The sequence below is a fragment of the Colius striatus genome, chromosome 5 (assembly GCF_028858725.1).
Source record: "Colius striatus isolate bColStr4 chromosome 5, bColStr4.1.hap1, whole genome shotgun sequence".
NCBI lineage: Eukaryota > Metazoa > Chordata > Aves > Coliiformes > Coliidae > Colius > Colius striatus.
The window spans coordinates 39,741,816-39,760,777 of NC_084763.1; the positions used below are offsets into that span (position 1 = coordinate 39,741,816).

Genomic DNA, 18,962 nt, shown 5'->3' on the forward strand with positions numbered 1-18,962 from the left:
TGCCCTTGCAGCCCATGGAGGCCACCGGAGAGCAGAGATCCATTTGCAGCCCGTGGAGGACCCCACACAGGAGTGGGTGGATGCCTGAGGGAGGCTGTAACTGTGGGAAGCCCATGTTGGAGCAAGTTCCTGGCAGCACCTAGGAGCCCACACCAGAGCAGGTTTGCTGTTAGGACTTGTGATCCTGGGAGGGACTCAGGCTAGAGTGGTTGGTACCTGAAGGACTGCTCCCAGGGTATGACCCACGTTGTGGCAGGGTGTGAGGAGCTGCCCCTGTGGGAGGCCCCATGCTGGAGCAGTTCGTGAGGAACTGCAGCCCATGGGTAGGACCCACGCTGGAGCAGTTTGTGAGGGATCGTCTCCTGTGGGGAGGGACCCCACACTGTAGCAGTGGGAAGTGTGAGGAGGCCTCTCCCTGAGAAGAAGCAGCAGCAAAGTCCATCTGTAATGAACTGACTGCAACCCCCATCCCCTGCACTGCTAGAGGGGAAGGAAGGGGAGTCCTGGGAAGAAGGAGGGGTAGGTGTTTTAAGATTTGATTTGTCATTTTCCCTGCTGTCTTTTAATTGTTCACTAATAAATCAAATCCTTTTCTCCCCAAGTTGAGTCTGTTTTGCCTGTGACACTAACTGCTGAGTGATCTCCCTGTCCTTATCTCGACTTACAAACCTCTTATTGTATTTGTCTCTCCCCTGTCCAGTTGAGGAGGAGGAGTGACTGAATGACCTGGTGCACATCTGGCACCCAGCCAGGGCTGAAACACCATAGTTTATCTTTGAGCTATGAGGATGGCACTTCAGTAAAGTTACATGAAAAAACTATTAGTATTGAGGTTGCCAGTGTGGAACCAGTTTCCATTTGCTTCTCTATCCATCCTTTATAAATCCCCAGAGTGCATCTTTAACAAGCGAAAAATTACAATGTACCACACTACTGGCATCTGACAAGATGAAATACAATGAACATTTTCATGTAACTTAAAGACATCCTCTTTAAATGCTTTTTGACTGATATAAAATATACAGCTCTGATTACTATTGAAATATGTGCTCTGAAACAACCTGATCATAAATAAATAGTAATCAATAAGCAAGTGTTTTCCTTCATACTTTATATATCACATTGAAGTTTTAGTAATGTGTTAAGCCAGGTCCTTCATCCCAAATGCATTATTCATCAGTTGCAACACTAAGTGGAGCCTCCTATCCGAAAAGAAGGCTCTCATTATGGTAAGTACCGCACAAAACATAATAAATGGTAGCGCTCATTAAGGAAATTCCTCATGTTTATACATGTAGAACTGAAGCAGACAGATTACGGTGCCTACTCAAGCCCACAGGACCCTTCATGGCTAAAGCTGGGAACTGAACCCAGCTGTCCAGATACCATCCTACTTCCTCGCTCACAAAGCATTCTTTTCTTCCAAAAAAAAGCCACCAGCCCACAGTGAGCATACCCATCATGTACCTCAGCTTCCAAAGATTTAAGTAATAACAACAATCTTCATCAATCTTTCAGTCTGATATTTCAGTCTCTGTACTGTATGGCAAATGATATAAGTATAGCTTAACATCATACTTACCATTGGAGACTTATAGTATCTATGCAGTATGTTAATGAAATCTGTAATTGTTAACATTCCTGCAACAAGTGATATAGAAAAGTTCTTCAGTAATATACTTAAAATCTAAAATGTCCAGCTATTTTCTCTATTTATATTCATAATATATAATAGACATTAATTCCATGTAACATAGCATTGTATCAACAGTGGGATTCCAAAACTATGTGTATTCACTTTACTTTGAAAGAAGAGGATGAGCACATAGGTTAAAACTTTGAATATTAATTCAGATGTGTGCTTTAATTCTGAAGGATTGTATCAATTTAACTCAAAGAACTTTGAATACACACTATATCCATGCTCAAAAGCATGGAAAGAAAAGAGAAGGTTTAAAACAGCTTTATAGGTTAGTCCATTTTCTTTTTGAGCAAGACACATTCTCATTATGTACTTGCCAAGTCAGGCAGACTCAAAGACTCAGATAAAGGAAGAGTATAATGCATTTTCTTGAATATTACTTATTAAAGAACTTCAGTCATTTCCACAGTAATCCACGATGTCTGTACTGAAATGTGATTTTTTAAAGAGAGAGAGATAATACATCCATAACACACACATTTTAATCACCAATGTCCAACTATGTCATTTAACATTGAGGATTAGTTTAGTTACCTGAAAACATTAATCTTTTTTGAGCTTTCAGGTTCTAAATTTGGGAATTGCTCCACTGTTTACTACTCTTAACACCTAAACTGAAGAAACTAAGAAATGGGGAAGGGAAAAATTAATCCAGAGGTCAGCTTTAAACTACTAGAGCTTAGTTACAGACAGAAAACTAAATGAAATACACAAGATACACAGCATTCCTATGATGTACTGCATCAAACTGCTGCTCCTTCCCCCTTGGATTTAAAATATTTTAACAAATGCTTTATAAAGCATTATATCTGCCATTTATTTCCAAGAATCCTCAATGTACATTCCAGGTCACAAGAAGTACATGTTGGTAACTGCCCCCCTATGACCCCATTTACAGACTGCAACAGAGATCTAACGTTAGAAGATTATTATTATTGTGGAAGTTCACTACATGACTTTTTATTAAAAGCAATACATAGATAATTTTTTTTCCCCAATATGGGACATATCTGTAGCACTCAACATTAGTTCTGGTGTTTGAAGATTTCTCAGTGCACCTTACTGAAAATGTGCAGAGAGAGACATGCTTGTATCGCATGTCTATCTGTGATTCTGTGATACGGTAACATTACATTCTTTTTATGGGTCCTATTTTCAAATTTCCTTTTTGGGGCTGTTACCTTAGTTTTTCAATACACAGTGAAATGTATGTCTTAAAGACCAAATTTCAGACAGACAGCACCTAAAAGGACCACTGTGATTCTCAACACACAGCAACATTAGGAAAGCTGGTAACGTTTCACTCCTCACATGGAAGAAAAAATAAAAACATCTTTGGCAGCATATCTCCAGGATGTTAGGTGATGACTTCCCCCAGACCACCTTTCTGCAATCCTAAAGCACCCTGGAAATTCAAGCAATCCTGAATTAGAACTACTTACCTACAAAACTCTGTTTTTTACTCTCCCACAGAGGAGCTGCTCTCACACCATTTGCCACCAAGGCAAAAAAGGCTTTCTTTACCTGCAAAAAGAATGAACAACTAAACAAATCTTTGCTTGCAATTTGGCATACCTGACACCAACAGAAGGGCTTCCTCAGCACAAAACACACAGTATAAATAGCTAGCTGGTATTCAAAACAGAACAAATCCACACACATATCCCCCCAGAGGAAAACCTTAAGTCTTTTATTTCTAAAACAGTTTAAAAGCTTAGCAAAAACACATCTATTTTTATCTTGTGTGAGTATTCTACATGAAAGCCTCCAATGAAATAAGCTGACACATGCTTGCTAACTTCATTATTCCCTTTTGATACTGTCCATAATATCTACACCCCTCAAATCACAACACTGAATAAACCTGTAAGGAACGTAATTTTCACAAGTGTGCAGTTCCTGCATATAACTAAACTTTTGAAGACTGTGCTATATTCTGGTTTATGTTCACTACAGCAACAGTTGCATTAAAAAAAAGGCTGAAATAATAAACATCCAATCTCCTCTCCAGCTTTTACATTCATCATTTATGTAAATTGAAATTAATTATTTGATTATTTTAAATATCACTCAAGGTTGAAAGGACCAGTTAGCCTAGTTGCCTGCTAAAGAAATGTAACCAAATTCTTTCATTACTTAATGAATTAACTCTCTCCAATTTCTGAAGCAGAGATAACAAGGTTACAGTGTCATTCTCAAAAGAAAGAAAATACAAACTTCCCTGTGAACACCAGTTCTCTGAAACACAAAGCAGTCAGGCTCTAGTGCACCTCAAAATCTATTGTTTCTGTTCTGCACACACACCTAAACAGTCTTCACATGGAAAACAGTACAGAAGTGATGGTTCTTGTCGAGGTCTTATTGATCTATATCTCTACAATTCTTGGTCCGTGGTACAAATAACAACAAAGTAATAATTGCAATCTGAACAGATCATGTATGTACACAGTACACATACAGTGGTAGTTTAAGTGTCTACTTTAAATTATGTGCTAATGAGTTCCCCTCTACAATAGAGTCAGCAATGGAAGGATGGAATCAGTACTCAAAAATGTAGAGGCAAACAAAAATAAAGGTAGGAAAAAACTCCCAAGTCTGCCATTGCTAGCTACAATCTGCTTACAAAAAAAGCCATCCATATAATAGCCAGTGTCATATGGTATTTGACAAGACGTCCATTTACACTCTTAGTGCTTATAATGTAGCAGTTCAAATTTCTAAAAGTTAGTAAGACTTCTGCTCTGCACCAGAACACCACCTCTGTCTAGACTTCTGTAATATGCAGTGAATGTTTCAAGTACACAGGGTTATTCTACTATAGACGTATTTCAAACTTTCAGATTAGACTTCCGAAAGCAATCCATATTTCTTGTTACCTCTATGCAGCCTGACTACTTTCTCTCTGACTACTAACAGCAAAAGTACCCCCTGCCTCTAACCTCAGCAGATGGCAGCTCTCAAAGCTACCTCCTGACTTCACCGACAACAAACAGAAGTGACCTGCTTCACTGCTACCACTCCTAAACTGTATTAAAACCAGAGGAGCTATATGGGGGAAAAAAATATCCAGGACCACAAGTAAGATGCACATCAGTAGTATTCATCTAGAAAATGGTTAAACAGAAAGGTCCCAGAGGTACTCAGCCACCTCACTGACATAAGGAGGGGTCAGGTAAAACAAACATTACCAAATCCACCATGGGAGCATACTAACTTGTGAGGAAGACTGAACCAAGAAGGAAACCCTCCATGCAGACACATGAAGTGCTCCCAGGTAACGGCAACATGCTTACTGCTAATGCAGCAGAAGTTAACAGCAGGGAGGTATTTGGAGAGCAGATAGGAGACAGAAGTGGATTTACAGACTAACCCCACCTGGGGACAAAATAAGTTCTAACCATTCTTTGTCAAAAAAGAGGAAAGTACACTCAAACAGCCTGAAACTATGAGCCTTTAGCTTTGGTATCTTTTCATAGTAATAGCTATTACATGACTTAACGGTCACTGCCAACTTATGTACCAAGTCTTCCACAGAACAAGATGTTCAAGCTATATCATAGCAAGAAGGTATCAATCAATCTGTTAAAGCCAGGGGGACAATAACTTTCTTCCACGTAGTAATAATGCAAACAAGACTCCTCAAGCAAGTTTACAAACCCTGTAATTAATAACCTGGAAAAGAAGCATGCCTGCAGCAAAAAATATGTGGAGAGCTGACTATAGGACTTCAGGTAACCTCCACATTCTTGCTACTACCTCTTTTCAAAGTAGCAGTAGCAGCAAAGAACAGCACCTAGCACAGTGTTCAGATGGGTGAGATGGTAAAATCGAAGATGTTGAACATCTGATGTAATAGACCAATCAATGTTTAGTAAAGAAATACTTGAACTCATCTCTCTGGGCTGTCTTCCTAGACTCTCAGCTTAAGTGACATTCCTATTGTTTTCTTCAGCTTTACAGTGGAAAGTGTTATACAGTTACCTTTTAAATAAAATTAAAATGCCATCAGTTCTTAACATTAATACTTGTCTCATTTAAGTAACTACAAAGCAAAAAGAGAACTTCTTATTTGCTAAAACTACTTGCAAGCACAAACACACATTCATCTACTCACACTTTCCTTCAGTTTCCGTGGTTTACCAATTTCAGTTGCCCTAAGTACTGCTTGGTGGCCAGCCAAAGCACTGGGGTGTGGAGCTGGCCTTCTGCCCAGCACTTTTAGTTTTTTCACTGATGTTCATACAGAAAATATCCAGAAAGACCTTCCTTTCAGATTACATGTAGTTCATAGCCTTTGAAGATCTCTACCATGCCCCATCTTTGGACCTCCAACAGTGCTGTTAATTCTCGACTCCTCCAATGTTGCTCTTTCTCTGATCTCGAGTGTTGGACTGGTCTGACCTTCACAAAACCATTGTTCCTCAGCCAGATCCCATAGATTGTTACTGTTCAACACCATGCACAAACATTGTTTAAACAAAGCATTTTTGTTCTTATTAATCATGTAGTGGTCCTAACACACATAATGAACCACTAGAATAGTATTTATCTTCCCAAATTTAAAGGTTGCTCTGACATATATGCTGACCTTGCATACTCCCTTCACGTCTTCACAGCTAGCTGGGGGAAACAGCCATTTCTGTGGCATGAATCACCAGCCTTTGAGATTAAGCTGTATCCCACAGATGCCATGTCTCCCCTCACTGACTACAAGATGTCAAGACATTTACAATTAGATGAGTAATACCACTTTCTAGGACTACTTCTCTTCTCCAGCATTCTGCCCCTTAAATAGAAGGGTCATTTTACAGTAATTGAATACAGCGACTGAAATCTTACATATATCAGATACCTCAACAATAGCTGCTATTACACCACAGCAAGCAGAAGAGGAATAAGCTTTTCTTACTACAGGAACTCCTTACAGCAAACATGAATATGCTGAGTGAAAGAACAGACTAATTTAGGTTAGACAGGACATGGGAGGTCATTGCTTCTGCAGATCATGCAAATATTTCTACTGTAAGTCTCAGAGGATGAAGCCTCTCTAATTTAACAGTTGTTACCAAGAAAGACTGAGTTAGGCCCACGTATAGGAGGATCCTATTTTTCAGGTAGTAGAATATTTGAAAAACCTTGTCCCTTACAGTTAGTGAGCTCTATGATTACCGAACAGTGACTACAGAAACAGTGGCAGGGGAAAGGACGTTTCAGCAGACCACAGAAAACATTTTCCCTCACTGATTGGAAATATTGCAAGAAACACCCCCATTATGATATACCACACCACTATTCTTACAAGCCCTTGTGGAAATACTCTCTTGAGTAAACATATGTGAATGAGAGAAGCAGCTGAAAGGAAAACTGACTCGAGGATGATCTTGCTTCAAGAAATTCCCTGTGGGTACACTTGTTTTACATATATATTTAACACTATATTAGGACAACTCTAACTACATACATAAGTGGACAGGGGATTTCAAACTTGTATTTCAGGACCATAAGGTAAAGAGGGGGACTGCTATTGCTGCAATCAGTTGTTTCATTTGGTTTGGTCTTTGAAAAGATGTTAGAAGAGCTGTCTCTTCTTGGTGTGAAAGCATCAGTGCTGAGTAGGGAATGCCACTGTGCTGACACATACAACTCAGCACCATTGTCTCAATGCCAGAGTTCACTTGGAAAAGCTGGAAGGTAATAGAAGAATGAAATACAGTTATGGAACACACACAGCTAATGCAAAAGACTAGTAGTGTGGAGAGGAAGACACTCAGCAAATTCGATAAGAACAGCTAAGTTTAAGCTTAGAAGGTTAAACTCATATACAGAGTGTCTTCTCAATAGGCCCATGTAAAGGAGAAAATCGTTTCTATTTTCAAGGGATAACAGCATATATTTCTTCACAATATGAGCAAATATGACAGTCACTCTGGAATATAGTCGTTGTTCTCACTCTTAAAGAGACACAAGTTACCCTGAGACTTCTCTTAGAGGCTAAGTACTTGTATTTGCATAGCTCTTACCAGGTAAGAAGACCAAGAGTTGTTGTAACATGAAAACCATCAGGCCTCTGCTGTGACTTTTGCACTGCACAGAAACTGGGCAACCTCCACTTGGTCTAAACTTGTTTATGAGCTGACTGCCACTCCAATGCTTTTGATGTGAAAACATAAGGAATGAGGCAACAGTTTCTAGCCCAGTGTCAACAGGACTATTTCTTCAGGAGGATGGCAAATTCTCTGGCTGCTCAAATCTTGGCAGATCTCCAAGAGAAGAAGAAAAAAAGAAAAAGCTACTGCATAGGAGGGAGAGGCAAGCCTGATGGTCTAGCTGCAATAAGGCAGGTTTATAACGTCTCCTGTGCTACGCCCTCACATCACCAGGATTTCAGGTAGTGCTGCTTCTGTATCAGAGGCTCTAAGGCAGACCTCATACAAGGAATTCATCACTGTTTGTGTACTTGTTTGACAACACTGCCAGCAAAGAGGCAAAGCAAGGCCATACTAAGAGTGTCAAACAGTGCAAGCTCACTCTCATGTCCACCAAGTCACATTCTTGTCTTATCTGAAAAATACTCTTTAACAACACTTGGAGCTGGTCACACTGTCTTTTCCCCATCCCTCCTTCACTCAGCTTCTACTGAAAGTCTTCATATCCCAGGTGATGTCATATGGTCCACTGTAGAAGCCTAACTACTCAATTTCTACCTGAACAGAGCTTGTGATCCAGTATTTGGGAGCAATAATAAGTTGAAAACACAACTTTGCCACAAAGCTCTCTGGACAACCTTCCTCTTCCACATTGTCAGCATCATTTTCAAAGGATGACTTCTATGGCCTGAAAATGTTAGTCACCAGAATCAAGGACTTGAGCATTCATCCTCAGATCCCATGATCATCACTTTAATAACACAAAAGCAGCATAAGCTACATATTTTCCAAATACGTCATGCACTTCTGCTCTGAAAACAATTCACAACTAGGTGACAACATTCAAACATTTTCAATTGAGAAGAAGGAAATTCTTCTTAAACACGAGATCTGAAGCAAAGCAATTTTGGTGGATCTATTTTCTAGAGAATCTCCACTTCAACTTTCCAAGCAGTCAAGAGGAAACTAAAAAACACTTCTCTTAACCTGTAATCTAGAGATGACACCTATTATCAGGAAACCGTTGAAGGTTCTCACATGAATTGCTCACTTTTTCAGGGGAACATTAATTGCTTTGTCTTTGTGTTTCACAAAGAGTGATCAACACCACACAGGAAGAATATTAAACATGATCTTGCAAGTTCCTTGCTTTTTCTTCCTACAGCTGTAAAGTCCAATATAGACACCTTTTTTAGGTTAAAGAAAACTACAGTCCTAAAATGGAGTTATTTTGTAAAGTTAAAAACCTCTTTTGTAGTGAATATTTATAGCTCAATGTTTTTATAAACTGGCTTGCCTGGAGGGACTAAACCAGTAAACAAGACTGCAATGAGCCACCTCAGCATTCAAGTTTATTTTCTAGTTATTTTTTTCTTTGGTCTATGAATTTAGTAGAAGCTTTTCCTCCTTGAAGGACTATGCTTTTACAAAAAAAAAAAAAAAAGGCTACTTAAGGACTTAAAAATAAATCATAGAATTATAGCATGGTTTGGGTTCAAAGGGACCTTAAAGATCATCCCGTTCCACCCCCACACCTTCCACTAGACAAGGTTGTTCAAAGTCCCGCCTAATCTGGCCTTGAACAATTCCAGACTTCTTCCCTAGGGCAAAGGCCAAGCAGGTCTTGAAGAGAATAATTTCCTTCTCACAACCCCAGGTAAAGTTGGAAAAACCTGTTATTAACTGAGGGGTTACATTTGCTTTAACATCTGACAACCACCAACCTACAAACATCCCCAAGCAGCTCCTGTATCTCATGTTGAATTTTGGAAAGTTTACATGAAATCAGCTCAAAATTCAGTGCTCTTCTCCTTTCATAGGAGACAGAAAGGGGACACTCCTGGTAGATGATTTACTACTAGTGGCCATAGACTGCTTAGTAAAATTTAAGAGCTGATGGAGCAACACCCCTCAGATGGAAATGAAACCCCAGAACTAATAGGTAGCATCCAAACCTCAAATTAAAGTATGCAGGCATGCGTTCTAGATTTCTCCCCAGAGAACAGGTTCTACATCCACATGCAGGTCTTCCCCACACTACATCCACATGAAAAGGTCTCAATCTAACTGAAGATGCCAAACCAAGACCTCAGTTGATACTCATTGTCAATATACCCACATTGCAGCTAGCAATTAAGAACTCTCCTCTCTCTAACACCACATATGCTGGTTTAATCACAACCTCTTCTAGATAGCCCCTGGTCCATGATTACAGCCAACTCAGTTATTCCAGCTCAAGAGGGTATTCTGCTGATACTTCCACTTGTTGTTTGAGGGGAGTCTAAGCATTCTTGTAAAAAAACCCAAAAAGCACAGCTATTTTCTGGGTGGGATGGGGGGGGGTAGAAATCACTTCAAGCCAACATTTCTGCTGCTACATTCCATACCACAATGGGCTAAGAGTACAACATTAAGTAAGTCTCATAGGAAATGCCACTAGTATCAGCTGCATTAGGAAGGGCACAGAAACTCACTCACAGATTAAAATCTTACCAGAAAAAGTTGTGATGGGGTGTGGAAGGCAAGAAGATGATGCATGATTTTCCTTCAACCAAGCACAAATGCCTTACCTACACTCTGCATAGACCAAGAAATTCTTGCTTAATTGGTACAATGAATTCATATTACCTTTCTCTACAATCCAAAACAAAGTGCTTCCTACTGGTTTTGGGAGCTGCAGGAATAAGCTCCTATGCTTGTTGTGTACATGCAACAGGAGCAGCTCTGAAAAACACAAGTCTTCCCATATTATGCCACTGATTGCAGCCTGATCACAACGAAGGCCACTTTTACGTGGCCTGCTCAACTGCCTCAGCCCACAAGCCACTTAGAAGCTAAATTGCATTATTCTCTTGCAGTTCTGTGGGACTGGTAAGCAAGGAGTGGTGTTCACATTCCTCAGAAATGCAGACAACATATTAATTTAAAATTTAGCAACTTTGACCAGGAAAAACCTCAGTGTCAGTTAAGGATCAGTCAATCCTTTTGTAAAGTTTTAAGAACTCTGCTGTGACAGCTGACCCAGCCTGCTGTGGGTTTCTGGAAGCATAAGATTCTAGAGCAGTTCCTCCTGGAAGCCTGGTCTATCTCATTACCTTGGAGAGAGGCAACACCCCAGTCAAGAATGACCTGGAGGAAACAAGAATAATAAATCCATTTACTGAATAGTCAGACAAGAGAGACGTAGAAATCCTCTTCCATTCTTCAAACGTGTAATCCATTGCATGCTCTGCAGAAGACAAGTTATTTTTAATTCTGGCTTCTTAAACCACTAAAAACATTTCCAGAAGATTGTTCAGAATATTTTTCTGGTTATATGGTAAAAAATAAGTATTTGAACTCCCATTAGAGTGACAGTTACTGACAAAAGCCTCCATTACTGATAATAACATCTGCTCCTTTACTAACTTCTAGAAAGGTTAAATAATCTAACCTTCAAGTCACATGACTGTAATAGATTTCTTCAGGACATAAAAGGAAAAAGTCTTGGTGATTACGAGAGCTTATTTTGACGACTTTCCACAGACCATATTTTTTATTAGTTTATGAAGAAATGCTAGATAAATTCTTTAAAAACAGTTTCAAAGTCATGGTGAACAAAAGCTACACGTTTTAGAGTTAAAAACTGAGTTTACTTTTAACAGAATTTCATTTAGCCCAAGGTTAAGTCTCACCCCACATAAGCTTACACAAGCTTCACAAGACACATTTGCTAACACACCATTCTTGGGACTGTAGATTGCTGCTTGATATGGAGCAGGGAAATCCCCGTCTTACAGTCCTCTTGGAGGTTTAACTGTTCTGCACTACAAACAAGCTGACTGTTCTCATCTTTATGTAGGCTGAAAAAAGTCAAAACAAATTAATATACTTATTTGAAGGTCAGTCAAAAATCTGGCTGAAGTAAGCTGATGGAGTTAAGCTTCAGAGACTGTTAAAAGCCTCGTAAGGCTCACTTCCATACAAAATTTAAATAGAGTTGAGGATGGGGGAGGAATCCATTGGTCTCTAAAGAAAACATCACAAAGTCAAACATATGCAGTAACAAGGAGAAAAGTGAAATCACATTAGTGGACGACATTATTCAAAAGTTATCTGACTGACAGAATGTCAAAGATGTGTTATATTTTGATACTTGAATTTAATACAGGAATTACTAAAATTCCTGTTTTCCTTTAAAGCATCAATATCAGTTTCAAAGGGAAAGGAAAGGTCAGATGGCCACATCATTCTATGTACCTGACAAGTACAAAACTAACAAAGTAAAGGCAGATCTGTATGTCACCTCATTTCCCCAGATCACTGCCACATTAGATGTGTAGAGTTCTTAAATACTGTGAAGATACAAGCTGGTAAATCTGCATTCAGCTCAATATTTTCCTGGAGTCTATTATAAAGATAATCCAGATCCATTTATTGAACAATCAGAATAAAGAAGAATAAGACTTATTTACAAAGGGGCCCTTTAGGGGAAAACCCTTCTAACTCCCTCAGTGGGGCTGTGAAGTGTTTATTCTGGTATTGTTTGCATGTGGGGAGTTGTGCAAGAGGTTATAAAGACAGTTCATCCACTCTGAGCTGCACACTGTTGCAACTTGCCCGGTTTCTCCACCATCCAGAGTCAAATTTCCAGACTTCACAGGATAGCTCATAACATCTGATTGTCTCAACTCCATCCATTGTCAGATCAGACTTCTAAAAGTTTCTTTCATGTGCATGAAGCAAAGATAGTATCTTCTGTGGGGAACAGCTAAAGGCTGAAGTTTGTCATGAACAAGGAGTACTCATGGGTCACCAGCAAGGAAATGGCACAGCACTGGAGTTCAATATGATTCTATAAATCTGAGCAGCAAATACTTACAGGCTACTTCTGTGTTAGTCAAGTAAAAGGGTGAAAGAGCAAGTCCACTGGCAGTCTAAAGCCTGAGAACTGTGCCAGCTAATACTCTGTCAGAAAATACCCGTAATTTCTGAAGGTTTGGTGCAACCTAAGGACCATTTCAAGTAGGCAGACTAGATGCAGATACTTTGTTTTAGAGAAAATATAAGCTAAGCCATACTAAGGCCAGAGTGTGTCCCGAGACGGGCACTGGAGTTGGGGAAGGGTCTAGAGAAGAAGTCTGATGAGTAGCAGCTGAGAGACCTGGGGGTATTTAGTCTGGAGAAGAGGAGGCTGAGAGGAGATATGAAAGGAGGTTGTATCGAGGTAGTGGTCAATCTCTTCTCATTAACAAGTGACAGGAAAAGAGGAAATGGCTTAAAATAGAGAAGGTTTGGAGATCAACAGTGGGCTTGGCAGTGTGATGTGAGTGGTCAGACTCTGATCTTAAAAGGTCTTCTCCAACCAAAATGATTCAATGGCAAACTGAGCCATGTCACTTATCCTCAGCTAGGTAAACAGACCTTGTCTCAATATACTGTTTATTCAGTATAGATGTTGCTCGAGTCTATGGCACATTCTCCTTTACCATACAACTCGATGCTTAACAGACCACATAAGATATATCACTTCTTTTGCAAGAGTAGAGTGCACGGGCTGGTTGCACAGATAGATGTTTGACACTCCAGCCCAGGCTGGTGTGCTAGCATAGATGTAGCAAGATGTTTGGTAGCTGCTGGAATCAAGAGTCCCCCACCATGCTTTCTGACTGATGAATTAGCAGGACTGAGGAGGCCAACAGTCCATTCCACCTCTTCATTAATTACCATTTCAGGCCTTCTTTCTGTTTCCAGTGTAACAGCACCTTACCATCTTTCATTCAGGGTTAATATAAGATTCCTTACAAATCTTTACAAAAAATCCCTCTAAGCCATTGAGAATAAATACTTTTATGAACAGATTTTGTTTCAGCGCTGTAGCTTCTGCCACATTATATAAGTTAACACCTCCAGTTTTCCCACAGTTAACAACACCTCTGTAATACTTTCCACAGTATTTCATGAATAAATTTCCAGGGTAGAAACATGTGATGTGTGCTGTGATTGCTGACCAGCAGAGGGAGGTGGGATACTATAGTCAAGTAAAAGTCCAGCCTCAGAATCCTTCAAAGGATGTCATTAGAACACAACACAGCTTTGTGTTTTCTCCTCTTCTTCCATTGGTGGCTGCTAGCTTATACCAAGGAAAGCAAAAAGTGAGCCCTTACATATTCTGTTGTTGTTCAGCCATTATTAAAAAAACTGAATTAAAATGTTTGGAGACCTTTTTCAAGGCAACAGGCTTCTCTTCGGGAGGTTGTTTGTTTGTTTGTTTAATTAGAAGAAACACCGATGAGATGCAGGGAAGGCAAATATCTGTAAAATGCCCTCTGAGAGGATTCACAGACATTGATCACAAAGCCGCACACTACATTTTCAAAATACAGTATTGGAAAATAAGTAATTTCTACATGAGAAACTGAAACACAAAGAACACTAGAAGTTTTTGTTTTACTACCCTTACTAGGTACATTCTCCATCATGTACTTACTAAGCTGTTTTGAAAGCAAACCGCAACAACAAATCTATCTATACATTTCAGACACATGTATGTGCACCAGTCACAGTGATCCATCTGAAGAAATCTGATGTGTTTTGAAGACATTGAAGGTGGAACATTGTATTAATGTGAAGAGAAATATTTAGAAGACCTATTAGCAGTGTAGCCCATGATGAGCATTCAGATCAATCTGTTTAATGTTTTCTTAAATAACCATGTAGTTGATGAGTTTTGCAAAACCTATGAAGCTGGAAGACAGTGATAATACTGGAAGAGGGCTACTGCTTTACAAGAATATTATGACTTTATCAATTAATAGTAATACAACTGGGATTAAATTAAATTGTGCAAAGTCCAAAAAATGCTGTTTGGAGGAAAAAACTCTCCTCACGAGTAATCCAGGTTCAAGATAGTGTCCTCATTTGTCATATAGCAGAGTCTGAATGAGTAACTACATACTCACTCCTCTTGTACCATCACTGCTTTCAAACAGCTGGAGAAGCTGAGATTATGACCCCATGATCATAGATTAAGGCATGCCTTGTTCTTCTCCACTTGTAATCTGTGATCACCATTAGGGATCCCAAATAAGACAGGGATTTTGGTGGAGTCTCGCTGACAGCTTTTGCATTGTTACCTATTTTCCTTTATGGTGAATTTTCACAAGGTTCATTCATTCACATTCTGCTTCTCCAAGTGTTTACCCACACTGGCTCACCAACTGGAGATGAAACTAACTTCTCTGCATTAATAGCACTATCCCAACACAGCTTCAGTAATGAAAACTGGTATCTGGCATATTTTATCTAATTCATCAAGATATGTGGGCAATGCAAACAGAATGGGTGACCTGCCTCAAAGGCCTCAAGATTAACTAGTTCACAGAATAAAGAAAATTCATCTAATTACCAAGCTCAAATCTTTGACCCAAGTGACCACTAACCAGCTGAGAACACAACAGGTTAAGAGTCATGTCAATAAGTTGCAGGTACTGACTCCCAACAGATTATCTCATAGCATGAGACTGAATAATCCCTGGAATCAAAAGGATGTTAGCAGTGTTTGAGAAATGCTGCAAGAGTGATAGTAAACACTACCATCCAAAATTCAACCTTTCAGGTCAAACAAGACTGAATTGTTTAGTCCAGTTGACAGTCATTCTCTCTTTTGGGCACGAGAAATGAAAAGCTGCAGCACTTTTTCCCTCCAAAAAGCTGAAAGTCAGCACACTCAACCTTACAACCTCCATCGCAAAGAGGCAAGCTTCCAAGAGACAAAGAAATCTCTGCCACATTCCTTCTCAGAAAGTATTCATTAGTATTATACCTGAACAGATACTTTTCATTAGAGTTTACAGCACTTGCAGAGAGTCTATTGGACTGGTGAAATGCAAAAGCAGATGCATTTGAAAGACTATATTAAAAGCCTAGAAGTGCAATATACAAAAGGAAATCAACAATGGGAATCTTTAGACTCTGTAGAGCTGATGCCTGTGTGATGAAAGCTCTTCCTCTACAACTACAGGCTACCTTTTTCCATCTCTGATGATAGATCAGGTCTCCTTTCACTACAAAATCCAGTGGTCCAGTACAGCACATGGAAGAACCCACTGGCAAGAAAAGTGACTGTTCTATTGGTAATGAAGTGCTTAAGAATAAAAAGATTCCAGTAGAAGTCTAGCTTTCTGGGAAAGGAGGAAATCAGCTGACCTAAGACACTAGTGATAAACTGCCACATTCAGCATTGCCTTCTTGGCTTACAAGTTAGCAGCAGATCTTCTTCAGTACACAGGCAGAATCTTAAATGCAGCCCTGCTCAAGTTTTAACATAATATTAGTGCCTAAGATTATATGTACTTTTAAGGACTCTGTGCCAAGGCAGCAGATGCAAAAGTCTCAGTGTGCTCAGGGTCTAGAGTCAAGAGATGAAGGGAACTCCTTAGGTAGCTAGATGCCATGATAATGGAAAAGGTCCAGTGCTGAAGTTATAAATTTGCTTTTTCTTTTTTTTCTTTTGTACTGAGCAGTCCCTGAAGTTCCAGTGCTCTTAGCCATGCTGCAGAACTCAAGAAGGATGCTCTTGGTCATTCTACAGAGATCGATCCCGTTATTTTGCCTTGTTGTACAATGTAGGGTTTCCACCTTTAAAATCCTAGCACTCAGTCTTTCATTTTATAGGATTATCTGATACGCAAGATAGTTCTGTGAACATTTTGGGACTAAGTATCTATTACACGGTTGCCTATGACCGTGGAAGGCTGAAGTCTATTTGAGTGGAACGTTCCAAACCAAAATTATTTAATGGGCTTAGTTAAGTCAGAAATGAAGCATCTTTAACATAGAAAATACACTGAAAAACCCAAACACATGAAAGCATGCCAAAAAACAAACCAATTGCAAAATCCAGGACACAAAAAGAAAGCCACAGCTTTCTACCACACTGCAGAACAGATTAAGCTGTTTCTATAGCAGGCAGATAATGCCTTCTTTTGGCAAACAAACTTCTCAGACAGAGCCAAGAATCTAGCAGATAATTTACTGATTAAACGCAAAATGAGAAATTGAAAACAAATTTTTTCTAGAGAATGTAATAATTTACATAATTAAGTCCTCCATTTTAGTCCTAAATTGTCATACCAATGCAGGGGGAACAGGCACAAAACGCCCAGACTCTCTTTAGGTGTTGCAGAGATCTTTACACAAAACATCTTCATGTAAACTCTGTTCTCCATGAAGAAGCAAATATAAGTGGGGGCTTGTCTAAAATATTTTTAGACAGCGATTCCAACTGCAAAAGAAATTAAATACTCTCTTTCTGTTCTGCTATGAAGTCCTTCCCCAGCTTCTCTTCCAGTGAAACATGAAAGACAGTTGAAACAATACTGTCTTGTACAGTCAAAGCACAGTATTATGGGACAATTTCTCTTCACTTAACACACAGGAAACACTCATTTAGGAAAAAAAACAAACTGCAAGCAAAGGCTGAAAGAATACTCACTTGTAGCGTAGTGTCGAAAACAACAAGCTTAGAGCTTGTTGGAACAATGTCATAACACTTGTGTGACCTCATGAATCGCACATAAATGTCACTTTCCGATTCTTCAAGTGCTGTAAGTAAAAACATTATGTTGTTTTATTTAAGTAACCTTAAAAAGAACGGTAAAAATACATGCTAAATCAACTGACCATCATTGCAGAATGACAATCCTAAAGCAAAACTGAAATTCACGCTTTCAGATCTGGACAGACAGTCAGTTTTGCACTTTGCCTTTTAGATTCATCTTTCCTTTCAAACTTAATAGAACAGAGACAAAACAGTTCTTGCTTGATGAGAAATGACTTCCACACTGAAGTGCTATATTTAAAAAAACTTGTTTTTCTAACAGCAAACTATTGGAATATGCATCTGAACTCTACTTACGTACAGAGGAAACCAGTTTGAAACTTAGTGTCAGGCTTGACTAACTCAAGCTCCTTAAATTAATACTTCTCCAATTCCATGTCCCTCCAATCTGCTTTTCACATAGCAATTTTGTATTTTCTAAGAGGAAGTAGGCAAGTTACACCATTGTTTCCATTCTCTTCAGGTCACTTCACATACAGAATCATGAATCCAATGTTTAATATATAAAAATAGGATGTTTGTCTGGAATGGTTTTTGTCTACAGCAAGGATATGCAATCCAGTCCCTGTTAACCTAAATTTACCTTGCATATAGATGAGAGTTTAGATGCATATGCATACATTCTTCAGATCTACTCAGGTACATTAACTTTTTTTTTTTAAGCAGTTCCACCTGTCATTCTTTACAAGAGATACTTAGAACTTGGTCAAGGTTAATCCCCGCCATCAGATGTGCACCCTTTAGACCCTATAATTATGCACAGAAACTTGGCCATACTTTAAAAACTTTTGAAGAGTAGAGAAAAAAAAACAAAACACCTTGAAATGTCTACTCATCACTGAAAAAATTCATTTTAGGAATGTAAAAGACTCAAACTCATCACTTGCGAGATTTGCTCAGAACTTACAATCTAGCACTGGACAAACTGTCACTTCTAAAGTGTGGCTCAGCACAGCTTCTTTGGACCAGTTCAAAGCTGGAACTCTCCTGCAACTGGCTACTCTAAGATACAAGCAGTCTCTTCTATGTACTAAGCAAGTCCTTCATCTCCAACTCTCATTACTCTTTAGAAAAAAAGAGAAAAGCCTTTTACCCACTGAAACATAAGCAAAGTGAAGTAGAAGGACCATAAGAATACACAAGAGAGTGTACAATTTAGAAAAGTAAAAAAGAAATAATTTGTTGTATTTATGTTCCTATAAAGGTCAGGACCAGAAGTGAAAATAGCAGAAGCTAGGAAAAATTGATTAGAAATTAGAAATCCATGGATAAATTGAGTGGAAAAGGACTAGGCAGACTTCAATGCTGGTGCGAAGTAGCCTTTATGAGATCATCCCAAAGGCAAACTGGTACAGACTCATCAAATCAAGGACGGGTATAAAGGAGGTTAAAAATAGTAGTCTGGAACAGGGAACCTTTCTGTAACTCCATAATGTAAGAACATTTTATCATGCTCTAACTTCTGAAACAGCATAAACAGCCACTGTCTGTATGAAATGCCTTTAATGACCAG

General features: G+C 39.1%; 1 protein-coding gene across 3 annotated transcripts in view; it reads right to left on the bottom strand.

The window, feature by feature from the left end:
• PRKAG2 (protein kinase AMP-activated non-catalytic subunit gamma 2) overlaps positions 1–18,962 on the bottom strand; it is a 234,775-nt gene that overhangs the window by 14,526 nt on the left and 201,287 nt on the right. For all 3 annotated transcript variants that reach the window (XM_061997049.1, XM_061997050.1, XM_061997051.1), the window contains 3 exons: positions 17,324–17,433; positions 3,145–3,226; positions 1,583–1,641 (listed from right to left, as the gene is read on the bottom strand). In XM_061997049.1, coding sequence (XP_061853033.1) covers positions 1,583–1,641; positions 3,145–3,226; positions 17,324–17,433 — 251 coding nt within the window. The remainder of the gene's footprint in view (positions 1–1,582; positions 1,642–3,144; positions 3,227–17,323; positions 17,434–18,962) is intronic.